Source organism: Palaemon carinicauda, chromosome 21, assembly GCF_036898095.1.
Source record: "Palaemon carinicauda isolate YSFRI2023 chromosome 21, ASM3689809v2, whole genome shotgun sequence".
NCBI classification, from domain to species: domain Eukaryota; kingdom Metazoa; phylum Arthropoda; class Malacostraca; order Decapoda; family Palaemonidae; genus Palaemon; species Palaemon carinicauda.
In genome coordinates this window covers 98,095,075-98,112,574 of record NC_090745.1, presented here as the reverse complement: position 1 = coordinate 98,112,574, position 17,500 = coordinate 98,095,075, and the positions used below count along the sequence as shown (strand labels likewise).

Here is a 17,500-nt window from a genome sequence, read left to right as displayed (position 1 = left end):
GTATACATATGTATTATTATTTTTATTATTATTATTATTATTATTATTATTATTATTATTATTACTAGCTAAGCTACAACCCTAGATGGAAAAGCAAGATGCTATAAGCCCAAGGGCTCCAATAGGGAAAAATAGCCCAGTGAGGAAAGGAAATAGGGAAATAAAAAAAATGATGAGAACAAATTATCAATAAATCATTCTAAAAACAGTAACAACGTCAAAACAGATATGTCCTATATAAATCATTAACAACGTTAAAAACAGAAATGTCATATATAAACTTTATAAAGACTCATGTCAGCCTGGTCAACATGAAAACATTTGCTCCAACTTTGAACTTTTAAAGTTCTACTGATTCAACTACCCGATTAGGAAGATCATTCCACAACTTGCTAACAACTGGAATAAAACTTCTAGAACACTGTTTAGTATTGATCCTCATGATGGAGAAGGCCTGGCTATTAGAATTAACTGCCTGTCTAGTATTACGAACAGGATAGAATTGTCCAGGGAGATCTGAATGTAAGGGATGATCAGAGTTATGAAAATTCTTATGCAACATGCATAATGAACTAATTGAACGACGGGGCCAAAGATTATCTAGATCAGGAATAAGAAATTTAATAGACCGTAAGTTTCTGTCCAACAAATTAAGATGAGAATCAGCAGCTGAAGACTAGACAGGAGAACAATACTCAAAACAAGGTAGAAGGAAATAATTAAAACGCTTCTTTGGAATAGATTGGTCACCGAAAATCTTAAAAGACTTTCTCAATAAGCCAATTTTTTGTGCAATTGAAGAAGACACAGACCTAATGTGTTTCTTAAAAGTAAATTTGCTGTCGAGAATCACACCTAAAATTTTAAAAGAGTCATACAAATTAAAAGAAACATTATTAATACTGAGATCCGGATGTTGAGGAGCCACCGTCCTTGACCTACTTACAATCATACTTTGAGTTTTGTTAGGATTCAACTTCATTCCCCATAATTTGCACCATGGACTAATTTCAGCTAAATCTCTATTAAGGGATTCACCAACTCCAGATCTACATTCAGGGGATGGAATTGATGCAAAGAGAGTAGCATCATCAGCATATGCAACAAACTTGTTTTCTAGGCCAAACCACATGTCATGTGTATATAGTATGAAAAGTAATGGGACAAGAACACTACCCTGTGGAACACTGGATATCACATTCCTATACTCATTATGGTGTCCACCAACAACAACTCTTTGAGATCTATTACTTAAAAAATCAACAATAATGCTAAGAAATGACCCACCCACTCCCAACTGTTTCAGTTTGAAAACAAGGGTCTCATGATTAACACTGTCAAAGGCAGCACTAAAATCAAGGCCAATCTTACGAACTTCCTGACCACAATCAAGGGATTTCTGTACAGCATTGGAGATTGTAAGAAGGGCATCACATGCTCCAAGGACTTTATGAAAACCAAATTGCAAACTAGGGAATAGATGATTACCTTCAGCAAACCTATTAAGACGTTTTGCCAGAAGACGTTAAAAAACTTTAGATAATATGGGAGTTATGGAAATTGGGCAGTAATCAGTGGGACTTGAGCTACCACAAACACATTTACATAGAGGAGTAACATTACAAATTCTCCAACAAGTGCTAAAAGCTCCTATTCTTGCTAACTTGCGCAAAATAACAGATAACTTTGGAGCTAAGAAATCTGCTGTCTTTATAAAAAACAAAGGAATAATACCATTTGGGTCTACACCTCCATAAGCATCAAGGTCCATCAACAGAGCTTTAATTTCACGAGATTGAAAAGTTAAACTAGTTAGTTTAGCCTCAGGAAATCAGGAATGAGGAAGTTTCAAGTTTTTCATTACTTAGTTTACCGTCAAAAACATCAGCCAAAAGAGTTGCCTTTTCCTTTGGACAGTGAGTGCTTGAGCCATCTGGTTTAAGTAAAGGAGGAACTGTTGCTTCTATACCAAAGAGTGCGGATTTAAGGGTAGACCACCATTTATGTTCCTGAGTTGTACCAGAAAGAGTTTCTTTTATGGTTAAATTGTACTCAGTTGAGGCATAAACTCTCTGAGCAAAAGCTCGAAGATGAGTATAGTTGTTCCAGGTCAAATCTGATCTGTTACCCTTCCAAAGATGATAGGCCTCCTGCTTCTCCAAATAAGCACGTCTACAATCATAATTGAACCACGGTTTGTCCTTCACTGGGTACCTTAGCACACGAGAAGGGATACGCCTATCAATTATGTTGACTAGATTCTCATTCAAAGGGACAACAGGATCTACAGTACTATATTATTGTGACCAATTCAAGCACAAAAGATCATGCAAAACCTCATTCCAGTCTGCTTGGGATTTCATATAAATTTTACAAGAATATGATATATCAGGGACAGGCTGCTCAGTCTTCACTACTAATGATCAGCTGTTATAACGCCAGGGGAGTCAGTGTATACGAGGTCCAAGCAACCAGACCTGTGAGTAGCTTTATTTATGATTTGCTCACAGCCTGATTCAGAGGCAAAGTCTAAAGCTCTTAAACCATGGCGATCGGTAGGAGAGATAGAACTTAACCACTCCCTATGGTGAGCATTAAAATCACCAACAAAGACAAAAGAAGCCTTTTTATCATCTTCTTGTATCTTAGCCATAATGGTAAGAAGACAATCGAAGATAGAATCATCCATGTCTGGATTCCGGTAGATCGAACACAAATAAAAGTTGTTATGCCTGCCACAAACTTTTACCTGAATCTCATGACATCCACATTGATAGCAGGACTTATGAGAAGCAGGGTACTCAGTCCTAATATAAACCGCCATTCCCCTGGCCCTAGGGATGGCATCACGTTTCAACATTATTGGCTTCTTAAAACCAGTTATAAGGAGCTCAGATGAGTGCCTCATATTAGAAACCAAAGTTTCTGAGAACAAAAGAATATCATACTGTCTGGACGCAACTGTAAGGTCTTGAATATTTGCATGAAGAGCACCAATATTGCAATACAGAAGACGACATTGACGAAATCTAGGACGTACTGGTCCCGGATTTCGCTCAATGTCTCCAGACAGCATAAGAATTAATAGAAATAAAAAAGAGACATCATACTTAAAAACTAGATTTACAAGAATTATAACGAAAACAATATGTAAAGAATTATAAATAAAGTGATTGATCAAACCCATAGATTATCGTAAAAAGTAAACAAAACTGGTCAACATGGAGGAGCCGATACACCATGCAAGGCTAAATACCCTCCAGGATAGCCACTTTAACTGAAGGGAGGACAGTAAGGATGCTTTTGAGAAGAAAAAGAATCAGAAAAGTAAAAGACAACCTCTTGATAAACCACCAGGCATCCATGGCCCTTCTATTAAGCGTGCCCAACACACCATTTCAAAAAAACAAGAAGAAAAAAAAATAAGATAGAATAATGTGCCCAAGTGTAACCTCAAGCAAGAGAACTCTGACCCAAAACAGTAGAAGACCATGGTACGGAGGCTATGGCACTACCCAAGACTAAAGAACAATGGTTTAATTTTGGAGTGTCCTTTTCCTGGAAGAGCTGCTTACCATAGCTAAATAGTCTCTTCTACCCTTACCAAGATGAATATACACTGAACAATTGCAGTACAGTAATTAACCCCTTGGTTGAAGAAGTGTTTAGTATCTCATTGTCGTCAGGTGTATGAGGAAAGACGAGGATATGTAAAGAATAGGCAAGACTATTCTGTGTAAGTGTAGGCAAAGAAAAAAATAAGCCGTAACCAGAGAGAGGGATCCAATGAATTACTGTCTGGCCAGTCAAAGGATCCAATACCTCTCTAGTGGTAGTATCTCAACGGGTGGCTGGTGGTCTGGCCAACCTACTACCTATATATATATATATATATATATATATATATATATATATATATATATATATACTTTTATTATTTTCAATATTCAGGCATAAATTTAACTGTTTAATTATAAATAAACACGTAAAGTTAAAACGTACATGACATAAGCACATTGAAACTCCTGTACTGTGCCATTCGCCTCTATCCTGCACGCACATTCATGAAAGTCTCCCTTTTTTTATAATTAAACCCCTCTTTTACAATGCATCTTGCACGCTATAAATTCATTTTTTATAGGCCATTTCTCTCATCTCCCTGCACTTCTGAATTGTACAGTTCTTTCATCATCCTTTCATGGTCCATTAATTTTATTAGATCGAACTGCTTTAAGGGACTGTGATATATCCTTTCACCTACACTGTCTGGTTGTCACTTTAAATGTTATTATATATCACATGATAAACTCTTAGTACACAAACTTACATTTCAATTGTCAGCCTTTAATTTTATATTTTCATTCACCATCTGCATTTAGTTTCAATATAGGAGAGTTGTATGAACAATACCTCATGCATTCTCGTATTGGCCTTCATATATAATTGTAGGTATATCAATCATTTTGCCACACTTTATTACCTTTCTTAGTTGTCCTAATTTGTGTCCTACTTCGTCTTTCATGTAAGCATCACCTTTAACTTTTACTTATGGATAAAAGAAAAATACATTGGTTTACCGTCCATATGAAAAATTATTTCTCCATACTCCTACTGGCTATTTATCCATATTTTTACTCAGAACTTTCTTCTTTTGCAAAAGAATTTAAACTTTCTCTCATTATTGCAATATCGATACACTATCACCAATCAGCACATGATCAATTACATTAATACCCATTTAAAGGTTTAAAGGTCGCTCATGAATGGCGGAGTCTAGGGACAGTCACAAGACCCTGGAGACTAACCATAAAGATACGATCAGCGCCGAAGCCCCATATCCACCCAGGCAATGGCTGTAGACAAAGAAGAAGAAGATATATATATATATATATATATATATATATATATATATATATATATATATGTATGTATATGTATATATATATGTATATATATATATATTTATATATATATATATATATATATATATATATAAGCACACACATATATATGTATATATATAAATATAAATATATATATATATATATACATACATATATATATGTGTATATATATATATATATACATACATATATATATGTGAATATATATATATATATATATATATATATATATATACATACATACATACATATATATATATATATATATATATATATATACACCACACATATATATACACATACATACACACATATATATATATATTTATATACAGTATATATATTTATATATGTATATAATGTTAATACTTTTGGTTATATCCTCATTTTCAAATCCAACTCCTTATAAGCAAATCTACGTTTATTTCCTAGATATGCCGGAAATATAATAAAAGGGTTTATAATGGCAAAGGAATCTTACCTCCGTGCATTTTTTCGGCAACAAGCGAGCTGAAAGATTCGGGAATATTTTGGACAGGGCTCTGTGCATTGGAGGTAGAAGGCCAACCTGCAAAATAGCAATATGATATATTATAAACGACTACATTTTTACTTGCATTGCATTTTACCCCTACGTATGAAAATGGTTAATGCAGACTTTCCAGTTTATTAGTATCTCTTTATATTATATGCAATGCGAGCAAGTACATAACTTCACTGATAAAAAAAAAAATAATCGAAAATTCTCTGTAAAAATATACTGTTCTCAGCCGTATTTCAGTGAAATGCAGGCGACTGTAACTTTTACTCTATTTTGTTATGATCTTTACGGGTTGGTGACCGTAATATCACTCCTTTACGTTAATATATCCATTTTTAAAACAGTAAATGACTGGCAACATTTATTCCAGGAATTTTTTTACTCTATTTTACGGCAAACTTTTAACAGTGTTGCTTATAATGAACTGTGTTTTACACCTTAAAATCAATTGCAAGTGTATGGAAAATAATTTGATAATGATCATATCGTCATTTTATGAATTTACGGAGCTTCCTCTTTAAAAGACGTCTTTAAAATCAGTTAATCTGATGTTTGATGATTAGAGATACCGGTATTGTTTCTTTTTTCTTTTTGCCAAAGGTTTATTAATATTCTTTTTTATTCACCATCTTTCGTATAACTCACTTTGCACGATCGAAACATGATTTAGCATCGTGTAGTGCTCAGTGGTCGGTCTCTGGTTCATATGTGAATGTTGTAGTTCATTTTTCAATGAACAATTTCCATCGATTTTTCTGTATAGTCATTGTTAAGATCTTTTTGACTGATATCTTTTCAAGCATTCAATTGTGAGATTTTGTTGTATTTAAAGTGCGATGGGACATTTTACATCAGTTTGAATTCTTTATATTCTTTATACATGAGAATGAACTGTCCGGATATATCTCTGACGTTATTGCATGATATAGGAAAATATTCTCTTGTGATTGGTATAACATATTAATCACCTGGATAAAATTCGGATAATCTTCAATTTTAGAATGGGTTCAATTTGATTTAGATATCTTAAAACTACTAGCTAATCATGATTGAATAATGTTCACTAGTAGCCCCCCCCCCTCTCTCTCTCTCTCTCTCTCTCTCTCTCTCTCTCTCTCTCTCTCTCTCTCTTTTTCTCTCTCTCTCTCCACTTTTGCTTCCAGTTGACAGTAGGGTCATTTTCCACATTGGAGATTGATCCGGGGACCCGTGTTCGAATCCCGACAGAGGACGAAATAACGACTTAGGTTCGTTCTGCCAAACCTAACGATAATTTCTGTTGAACAAAAAAAAAATATCTGTAAATTGAAGTGCCTAAATTTACTTTTCTTATCAAGGGAACCCTGTAAATAAATACTGAATGGCTTTATTATAGGTTTATTGAAGGGATGAGATGAAATTGACGGATGAAATGGACGAAAAAATGGACAGTTCAGGCTTTTGGATATAATAATGAATTGATCGCTTGGTAGTCAGGAACATTGTACGGTTGGGAGGATAATGAAATATAAGCAGGAAAACATGGAGGATAGTGCGTTACGAAAGAAATGTATATTAGAGAAGATTTTTATTGATCGATTCATCCCCGAGGGCATTTATTTCCCTACCGATGGATATTTTCAGACTTTTACTCAAATGTATGCATGAATACATACCTGGATACCATAGTTAAGATGCAGGGTCAGTAGATGAGCATATTCACACATTTGGTTGCCTAATCTGCCTGCAATATGAGATGACACCCAGACTTCACTGCAGTTCACAGACATATTCGAATGATCTTGTCTGTTTCCAGTAATTCTTTTGCTTTTGAGATTTTTTGGTTTGGCAGAGACGTTGAATCTTGCAGTGTAGGCCCGTGAGTCTTTTACCGTTGTATTCTTAAATATTCTTGGTTGAATGGTGGTTTTGGATGATGTAGTTTTATTTTGTACGAGCAAGGAAGTTGTAGTAACGGGAGTTAGTTTGTTGTTACTTGATACATTATTTTTACCAGTCACATCTATGGGTTTACCCAGTGGTCTTCCGGCCATTGGTTCTACGGAAGTTGAAGACATTGTATTTCCACCTGTGTTCTCTAAGGGACTTTTCGTCTGGTTTCGATAAGGAATGAGTCCAGTCTCCTTTGTTTTGCTTACGTTTCGAGATTTCAATTTATTTAAGGAGTTAAACAAGAATTTGTTATTATGAATCTGTAGGAAAGAAATTTGCGTTGCATCTCCGCTGTAATAACAATAGAGAAATATTGACGGAACAATTGTCATCCACATACTGAAAATTAGCAAGTGCTTAGGAGATCTTAGGTAGTCTTTGATAGAAGTCATTGCTAGGCCAGCACCTGGTGCTCCTTCGTCAAGGGATGAAAAATTTCGAAATATAATTTTGTATCATCACAGAAGACTTTGCCATAGGGATGAGTTTCAACTTGTAAGTTATTATTTTCTTGTGTTTACAACCCTAATGAATCCCGATACTACTTTTCCAGCCATAAATCTGAAAGAAGATAAATTATATTAGTTTATATTAATAAAATGAATTCATAAGATTTTCTTTTTGTAATAGTTTTAAGATTTTAATGATACCACATGGAATTTTACGACCTTCATATGGTAATTATTAGATTTATAAAGTTACTCTGTGAATGACACATACAGATGTATATATAAATTACATACACACACACACACACACACATATATATATATATATATATATATATATATGTGTGTGTGTGTGTGTGTGTGTGTGTGTGTGTGTGTGTGTACAGTATATGTACAACATAACATACAGCAATAAGAACAACAACAAATACAGCCGTTTCTAGCCCATTGCAGGACAAAGACCTCGGACATATTATTCATGTCCGTGGTTAAAACCATGTAGCTTTAAAAGTTTCTTTTCCCACCTTGTTTTAGGAATATTATGAACCATTCACATGTTCTTTAAGATTTTTCGTGAGAGATTATTATTACAATTATTATTATTATTATTATTACAACTATTCTTCTTCTTCCTCCTCTTATTATTATTATTATTATTATTATTATTATTATTATTATTATTATTATTATTATCATCTTTGTGTAGAGAGAACACCAATTCATAGCTCTAATCTTTAAGGAGACTATTCACTGCTATATTTGTTGGAATATGAGGAGAGTTAGGACAGAAAGACTAAGATAACCTTGGAAATAGAAGACGGTTTTAAAGAGATTGAAGAAAGTTGACTGAAGTTTTCAAATCCTTAGCTTTCTTAAGCTCCTTGATAAAAGGTAAAATTATTGATTTTTTTCTACGAATAGTTTCTCTCGTTGCATTACCGTCAAAATTTTTGAGGTTTTCCAACATATTGCTTTTTCTTTAGGATTTGTGGCAGTAGTCAGTTGATTTAGCCTTCCAAAGATCGGGCCGACCTCGAATATTTCAGTGAGGGTACTGTACCAACCGTGTGTCACACGATCGTACATAAGTTATTTTGTATATATTATGCTTGTATTTGCGCTGTTCCCTCGCACTAAAAAGAACCTGAATAATCATGTCTCTGGTTTTCCTCTGTAACATTGTCTGTCTTGTGAACATGAAAATGCCTGTTGCCTTGAGGTTTTGTATATAAAGGAGAGTGTTCTATAATAAAGTTACTCAGTTGATAGCTTCCTGCCTTTGAGTCGCAACCTTTCTCTCGGCCGTCACAGTACACTCGGGCACACTGTTCTATCTTATATCTTATTTCTCTTCCTCTTGTTTTGTTAAAGTTTTTGTAGTTTATAAAGGGATATTTATTTTAATATTGTTGTTCTTCCTAAAATATTTTATTTTTCCTTGTTCCCTTTCCTCACTGAGCTATTTTCCCTGTTTGAGCCCCTGGGTTTATAGCACCCTGCTTTTCCAACCAGGGTTGTAGCCTAGCAGGTAATAACAATAATAATAATGAAATCCAGGACCAATTCCCGTTCACGCTATATTTGACTTCCATGACGTAAGTCCGTATAGAAAGGGTTAGTTATTTTATTCTGAAGGTTGAGATTCTATTTATAGCACCGTTTTCGGTTAGAGTATACCGTAGTGTTCCATAAATTGCGTGAAAACCACAATTAAACGAATATATAATTTTAACGCCGAGTTACGATTTCGATACCCCTCCGTCCCCTCTTCGGTATTTGACAGCAGTCTGTTCTTTTTACCTCCCCGCAATTTTCACCAGTAGCGAGTTTTATTAATTCCATGGTTTTAGTAGAGTCTGGTATTCAAAGAAAGTTTATAATAACCTGTTTTTCTTATGCTTCGTTTAATTTATCACCCTTTTAAGTTGAGATATGTGAAAAGTTACAAAATTATTCAGCGTACTTCCAAAAACAAGCTCATGGCGTTGACTTCGGCATATATTGTTATTAAATTTACTCTTACCATTAGAATATTTTATAATCTCTTTATTCATTAACATTATTTATTGACAAAACATAAATCTGAGGTGGAAATTTAGCCTTGTTGATAAGTTTTTATTCCAATTACTTGGTAATTATTTGAAAACAATACTTCCAGCCAATCAACTAAAAGGGTACCCTTGCGAGTGAGAGCAAATCTGCCTGACTAAAAAAAAAGTGAGTAGAGTGTTTAATGTAGAAAAATTTTCTTCGCCTTCTTCTCTTGCCCAGTTATACTTACGCATTTCTTTTTTTTCAGAAACCATGTATTTGCATTTTCTCGCAACCCACCATATTTCCAAACCCATTTTTACAAGATCCTCTCTATTAATGGAACACCTAAGATTCTCCATTTTCAATTATTCAAGGAATACTATGTCTGCCAACAACTCCATCCCTTTCTTGGTCACATGCTCTTGCATTCAGAAGGATGCCTGAAAACCTTAAATCAATCAATCAATCAATCTTGCATTCAGATCTAGCATAAACACCCTTTTATGTTTCCCAAACCCAGCCAGGAATTGATTCACTCTCCCTAAAAGATTATCTCTGTTTTGTTTATTTTTTCTGACCATACACACTTACCATCACAAATTGTACCCATGCTGTGCTCAGTATTCACTATATAATACGCAAAGTAACACATTTGTACTTTACCTGCTCTGAGTTCTTTTCATACTACTGTATAAGCACGAATCTTCCCTTAGACTTAGTTCTTTTAGATACCCGAGACCAAATCACGATATGTCTTTCCCCTTCCTGTATACATTAGACTTTCACTTTTGCTATACTAAGTGCCAGGACCACTAGCACTTTTTCTCTTCTAGAATATCAACTGTCTTTCATTTCTCCTCGTGTACATTGCATTCATGCGCATTCAGTATTGATTATAGTGTTGTAAACTCTGAGCCCTTGATTATTCGATCACTTTTACACCATGTAGGATAGCGAGAATAAAATCATATTTTTTTTTGTCATCTATCTGTAGTGAAATTGTGATTGACATTGTTTTCAGGAGTCTGCTATTAAAGGGGCATATCCTTTAACTAAAGGATTTACAACCCTTAACTAGGGGCTGCTCTAACTTTAGATACAGCATATCTGTATTGACACTTGCCAGGGCAGCGTTGTTTATGTTCCACCACCATCTACAACCAAGGTACCAGTCATTAGTAAATAAACTATCTTGCCTTATGTGATAACAGTTGAACTCAAGATGGGGAAACACATTCTAAATTTAGAGGGTATTTCTTTCCCACAAGGGGTTAAAAATCCTATACTAGCCTCTCCTCTGTCATATTACACGGGTTATTAAAATCACTGCTCTTAAAAAAAACATTGGGAAGGAAAATTAAGAACCTAGTCTTGCTTGTAATTAAAGCACGAAAATAAATTAATTTGTTTACAAACAATTTGAAGGGGAAGCCATGTAATAAACAGGAAGCTTTGCGTTATGATAATATATGCTGAATATGATTACAATTATTAAAATAGACTATGCAGTGACGTGTTACGTGCATGACGCCAGGGCCTCTATAACAATGGGAAATTTCATGCTATCGTTTCTATCTTTTGTTACCCTTTCATAATGAGTTGCATCCTCTTTTGTCTTTGTTTTAATTAACTATATACTTTTTTCTGACTGATAAAATATGCCAAAATAATGGTAACTGACGCTGCATTGGTTTAGAGCAGAGGTTCGAGAGGAACAAGGGGTTTCCAGGTGTTACGGATATAAGAGAGAGAGAGAGAGAGAGAGAGAGAGAGAGAGAGAGAGAGAGAGGAGAGAGAGAGAGAGAGAGAGAGAGAGAGAGAGAGGGGGGGGGATGTTCCCTGCGTTTAACTTCATAATATTGACGGTATTTTTAAACACTAAAATACATCGCTGGTAAGGTATGATTTTATTAGATTACCATAGTCATGGACAGTTCAAGTACATTATAATATTTTGTCAGTCAATAAAAAAGATAAAAATATCGTCTCTAGATATATACTAAATGAAGACAATACTCACCCATTTCATATCATTCATATTGACATTCGCAACGACCCCTTTCTTCTGCAGAAATAGTTGTCGTCCGTGATCCCCCCCCAACTTTGATAGTATATAATTATTAATTGTCAATCAAGCAGTTCATCACGCGTTTCTGTGCGAGACTTTTCCTTTACATTGCAGATAACATTCTTTCACGACTTAACACGCAATACCTTTTAGTTATTTTCTCCGTCTATGGCCCATGATACGTTTCAATTGTAATTTTCGGAGTCACCTGGGAGCCAGCCAGTGTGTTTAATCCCCATGGAGTTCGTACTGTGACTGGCATGCCGGCCAAGGTCTCTTAACAAGTAACCTTACTATACTGTATGTTGACGTTGCCTGTCGGCACTCGCTTCCGTAGCGAATAAATGGAATGATAAATATTGATACCATCCTTTCACGTTAAATTAATTTATTATTTTTGTTGTCTTTTATGAAATAACCATTATTTTTAAGATATTTTTTCTCGTCTATATTGCAAATTTTTTTTTCTAATTTTTAATACAAAAGTTAAAGTAATTTCGAACATGGGAAATGACTAAGTTCTGACACACATACACACATCACATACACACACACATATATACATATATATATATATATATATGTGTATGTATATATATATATATATATATATATATATATATATATATATATATATATGGCTTACTTATAACTTAAGAGGGCCAATGTGTAATGGTCGAAATTAGTGATTTATTTATATTTCCTTTGTTTCTTTTATGGGCCTTTTTGAAGAAACACACACACACACACACACACACACACACACACACACACACATATATATATATATATATATATATATATATATATATATATATATATATATATTACCAAACCATAGTGCTTTATGTTGTTTGTAAGATGTTGAATTTTATAAACTTCATTCACGAAAGCAAAGTTTTTATTACCAAAATACCAATTTCTGTTTACCGTATATATTGCATCCTCTTTAGCCTTGGCTCGCTGTCTCTTTCACATTTGTCTTCTCGATTGTACATTGTATTATTATATCTTTATTTTAAGTATATGAATACAAAGAATGTGGTCCTCAAATGTTAATGTAAAATTTATTCCGTTCACTTTTTTTTTTCCAATTTGATTTTCATTTTTTCATTTATGCTTTACTACATTATTGCTTGGTATATTTTCCATAATAGTAGAGTTTGTGGTATAAATATCAATAATTTTTTATTGGTCATTTTCTGAAAGGATTCAGAATTTGTAATTAGGTATGTTTTGAGCTTAAGCTTTCATATTTGTCTAATTAAAACCGACAGCATGTGATGAAAATGCAAAAATAGCTTGATGCATAATTCTTTTTGTAGCTGCTGTGATATAAATAAATCCTTTTTAAACATTTAAGTTTTTCCAAACAATCCATTTCATCCAAGTTAATTTCGTAGTTACTCTTACTTACATTTAGATTGCTTTACCTTACGTAAAATACTGGCTCTTGCATTGCCAGCCCGGAGATTGTAGTTACTCATGTCAAGCATTTGCTCCATGTGAGGTGTCCGTACTTACTTAGTATGCTTCATTATTTCTCACAATGATCATAAGATATTTGTGGCAGTTATTGGTAAGCATGTCAGGAGAATACGTTCGTGCGGGAGTTTTTTTTATATGCAGACATTTCCGTGCTATATTTAATTGACGTTTAGCCTGTTTCTTAAGAGTGTATACAGTACATGAATAATGATTTTGGTATAGTACAGGGAAATATCACTAATGTGCAGGATGTCAAATTAGGATTAAATGAGTTGAGAAAAATATAAGGAATAAGTGAAGCGAGTCATCGAAAGGAAAAGAAACAAAGTGTGGAACGTTTGTGGGTAGAAGAATGACGTACAGTAGGTGAAAGTGAAAAATGTAGTATTCATTCATAGAAAAATGGAAGGTAAAGAATTAAGTTAATGATTTTAGTTGGATGGGGTGGGGGTGGGGGGTAGATGAGAAAAGAAAAGGTTTAGGTAGGTATGTCATATGGATTAAAACTAGCTAGCTCTTGAAGTAGAATTGTTTGAATCCTGTTTGACGAATGAACAAGATTTTTCCTTGCACTTTGAAAGCCGAATGATGCAAATAAAAGGAAATTAACGAGTGCGAACGAAATGAATAAAACTGATTTTGAAATTGTCAGTGTGTACAAGTTAACAATCAATGGTTATTAGCATTCAGGGACTAATTCTTCATTGTGTAAAGATGGTGAATATGTATGTACACTTTCACATAGAAACTTAAAAGAACTTCTATATTTTTCTATGTACACGGGGTAGTTTTTTGTAAGATATTAGAATGAAGGAAAAAATTTAACAAATGTTCTCTACTGTGATCTTATCAAGAACCCTTTTTATATCAATGGTGGCGAAACTTGAACTCAATGCTATTGTATATAATGATGACTTATAGTCTCTTTTAGTCAAATGTATTATTGGGAAAATCGAAAGCAATGTGTATGAACTCCGCACAGTGGCATATGGATGCATTGAACGTTCCTCATAAAACCAGAGAGATCTAAATCAAACAAGAAAGGTAATATAGAACTGCCAAAATATGTATTTTTTTTTTCGTTCACTTTTACCTCTAGCATTAAATTGCTTGCCTGCTTGCATGGAATATAAAGTATTTTATGGATGCCAATTAATTTCGTGAAGGGGTGGGTGGTGGGTCCAGGAAAATGATGATTAGATATTGAGCTGGATCCAAATCAGAGTCCATTTCTTAATCCTGATCGTATGATATTATATATGTATATATATATATATATATATATATATACTGTATATGTATATATATAAATCATATATATATATATATATATATATATATATATATATATATATATATATATATATATACTGTATATGTATATATATAAATCATATATATATATATATATATATATATATATAAAATCATCATCTCCCGCGCCTATTGATGCAAAGGGCCTGGGTTTGATTTTGCCAGTCATCTCTATCTTGAGCTTGTAATTCAATACTTCTCCATTCATCCTCTTCTACACGCTTCATAGTCCTCAGCCATGTAGGCCTGGGTCTTCCAACTCTTCTAGTATATTATGGATCCCAGTTAAACGTTTGGTGAACTAGTCTCTCTTGGGGAGTGTGAAGAGCATGTTCAAACCATCTCCATCTACCACCCACCATGATCTCATCCACATTTATAATCCTGTCCTGCCATTCAACTCCCAATATTGTTCTGAGGAGTTTTGTCAAATCTACTAAATCTTTTGGAGATTGTTTCATTCTCATACTATGACTCATGTCCATGCAGTAACACCGATCTCATTAAACTGATATATAGTTTGATTTTTATGTACAATTTCAGTCGATTTGATTTTCAAATTTTACTTAACCTAGCCATTGTCTGATTTGCTTTTTTCAATCTTTCACTAAACTTTAATTCTAAAGACCCTGTATTGGAGATCATAATTAAATTGTTCTACCTCATTAATCCTTTCTTATAACCAGAGTTTATTAATTACGTACTTAATGGAACATTGATGAAAGGTATGTGATGTCTTGAAGAGCAAGTTTTTGGGGGTGGTGGTTGTATGCATCCCGTGATCTATTGGATTAGGTCGGGTGCTAGCACTACCTCTCAGGTGGTTTTCTGCCAACTTTTTTTTTTTCTCACTCACATTACATGATAACCTATGTCTTTGGGCTATGTCTAGAACATAGCTACCACTCTCAACTCTGGGCTGTTCTCACATGGGGCCTCTAAACAACCCATTTCACACTACGCTCAACTCCACCTCACATAAATCTACATTAAGCCTTAGGCCGGCCCTAAACGTAACTGTTTATCTGAACGATATAACTGATCAGATAAATCGTTACGATAAAACTGACGTGTCAGTAGGGGGGAAATTTGTGCAGATTTTGATAATTTCAGATGACCTGATCGAGCGGCATGAACGATATAACTAATCGGATAAATCGTTACGACAAAACTGACGTGTCAGTAGGGGGGGGGGGGGAATTTGCGCAGATTTTGATCGTTTCAGATGAACTGATCGAGCGGCATGAACAGTTTAATCATTCATACTTTTTATCTGAACGATCTAACAATTGTCAGTCTTTCATGAGGCGTTATTGCACATCTCATGACTGTGTCTTCTTTCTCTATGAAAGGTGTTACTAATAATAAAAGGTTCAAGTACGTTTCCTCATTCATCCTTAAATAATTTTTCCAATCCTTATGCACCGCTCTCAACTTCGCCAACAAGTTTGTATGAGTACAAGTTTTTCTTTTCAGTAGCCATTCTCTACTCCTCTTGCGACCTCGCTTACTTTTTGCCCTTTTTTTACACATAATGCCACAGCTAAACCTGCTAGAGCCAGAGAATCCTCCTCCTCGGATGACATTATGGAAACTGTGGAACCGATGCAAATTGTAACGATATATCGGAATGGTGTAGGGGCAGCGACGTTAGATGGCTTGCAACAATTTTTATCTGATCAGTTATATCGTTCAAATAAACAGTTACGTCTAGGGCCGGCCTTATATGGGCGGCCAACGGGGAAGCCCTGTCGCACCAGCGGGAACGGGGGAGTCCTGCTGTGCCAGGGGGAATGGGGGAGCACCACCGTCCCAGTGGGAACAGGGGAGCCCCGCTGTTCCAGCAAAAATGGGGGAGCCTCGTCATGCAAGCGGAAACGGGAGAGCCCCGCCGTCCCAGCAAGAACGGAGGAGCCTCGCTGTGCTAGTGGGAACAGGGGAGCCCCGCCGTGCTAGCGGGAAGGGGGAGCCCCGCCATGCCAGCGGGAGCGGGGGAGCCCCGCCATAACAGCGGGAACGGGGGGAGCTCGCCATGCCAGCGGGAACGGTTGAGCCCCGCCATGCCAGCGGGAACGGGGGAGCCACGCCGTGTCAGTGGGAACGGGGAAGCCCCGCCATGCTAGTGGGAACAGGGGAGCCCCTCCGTGCCAGCGGGAATGGCGGAGTCCCGCCATGCCAGCGGGAATGGGGGATCCCCGCTGTGCCAACGGGAATGGGGGAACCCCGCCATCCCAGGGGGAACGGGGGATCCTCACCATCCCAGGAGGAGTAGAGGAGCCCTGCCGTCCCAGGGGAATGGGGAGGCCCCGCCGTGCCAGCGGGAACGGGTATGGTGAGGCCCGCCTGCATAGCGGAAAGAGGATAGCCCCACCGGGCTAGCAGGAAGCCCTGCCGTACCAACAACATAGAGTTTCTGTATGTGGCTTATCTTTAATTTATTACACATGAAGGCCTTTTGGAAATCCCTAACAGGATCCATGATCCGAAATAGTTTTCAAAACTCTCCCAACTAATGGTTTGACTTGAACTTTTCTTTCGTCATCTGTAGAAAAGTTGAATGCTTTCTTGTCAGAAATCCAAAAAGTCCTGAGTCTCTCTGTGAGGAGAAATATGGAATAGCGACACAATCCCAAATCTGCTTCAAATTATTATTTGTCTCCATGCAGAGATGTTAGAAAAGGTAAGAAGATCGTTTTGATCGTTTTATTGATCAACCCAAATTTGTAAGCTTTTATGATAGACTTGCATCTGAGACCATTAAAATTTAAAG

At 35.6% G+C, this 17,500-nt stretch overlaps 2 protein-coding genes across 6 annotated transcripts in view; one reads left to right on the top strand and one right to left on the bottom strand.

Annotated features, from left to right (window-relative positions):
• LOC137615337 (galactoside 2-alpha-L-fucosyltransferase SEC1-like) overlaps positions 1 to 17,500 on the bottom strand; it is an 84,044-nt gene that overhangs the window by 3,170 nt on the left and 63,374 nt on the right. The window contains exons 1-4 of one of the 5 annotated variants that reach the window (XM_068345135.1): positions 11,881 to 12,169; positions 7,101 to 7,938; positions 5,386 to 5,472; positions 4,806 to 4,853 (exon numbers count right to left, since the gene is read on the bottom strand). In XM_068345135.1, the coding sequence (XP_068201236.1) occupies positions 4,806 to 4,853; positions 5,386 to 5,472; positions 7,101 to 7,769 (804 nt within the window). In that variant the 5' untranslated portion in view covers positions 7,770 to 7,938; positions 11,881 to 12,169. Of the gene's footprint in view, positions 1 to 4,805; positions 4,854 to 5,385; positions 5,473 to 7,100; positions 7,939 to 11,880; positions 12,170 to 17,500 lie in introns of those variants that run through there. The other 4 variants (XM_068345134.1, XM_068345136.1, XM_068345138.1 and 1 more) reach the window with 4 other exon arrangements.
• The window catches only part of LOC137615339 (uncharacterized), a 244,782-nt gene that overhangs the window by 196,162 nt on the left and 31,120 nt on the right, over positions 1 to 17,500 (top strand). The gene's annotated exons all lie outside the window — the stretch shown is intronic.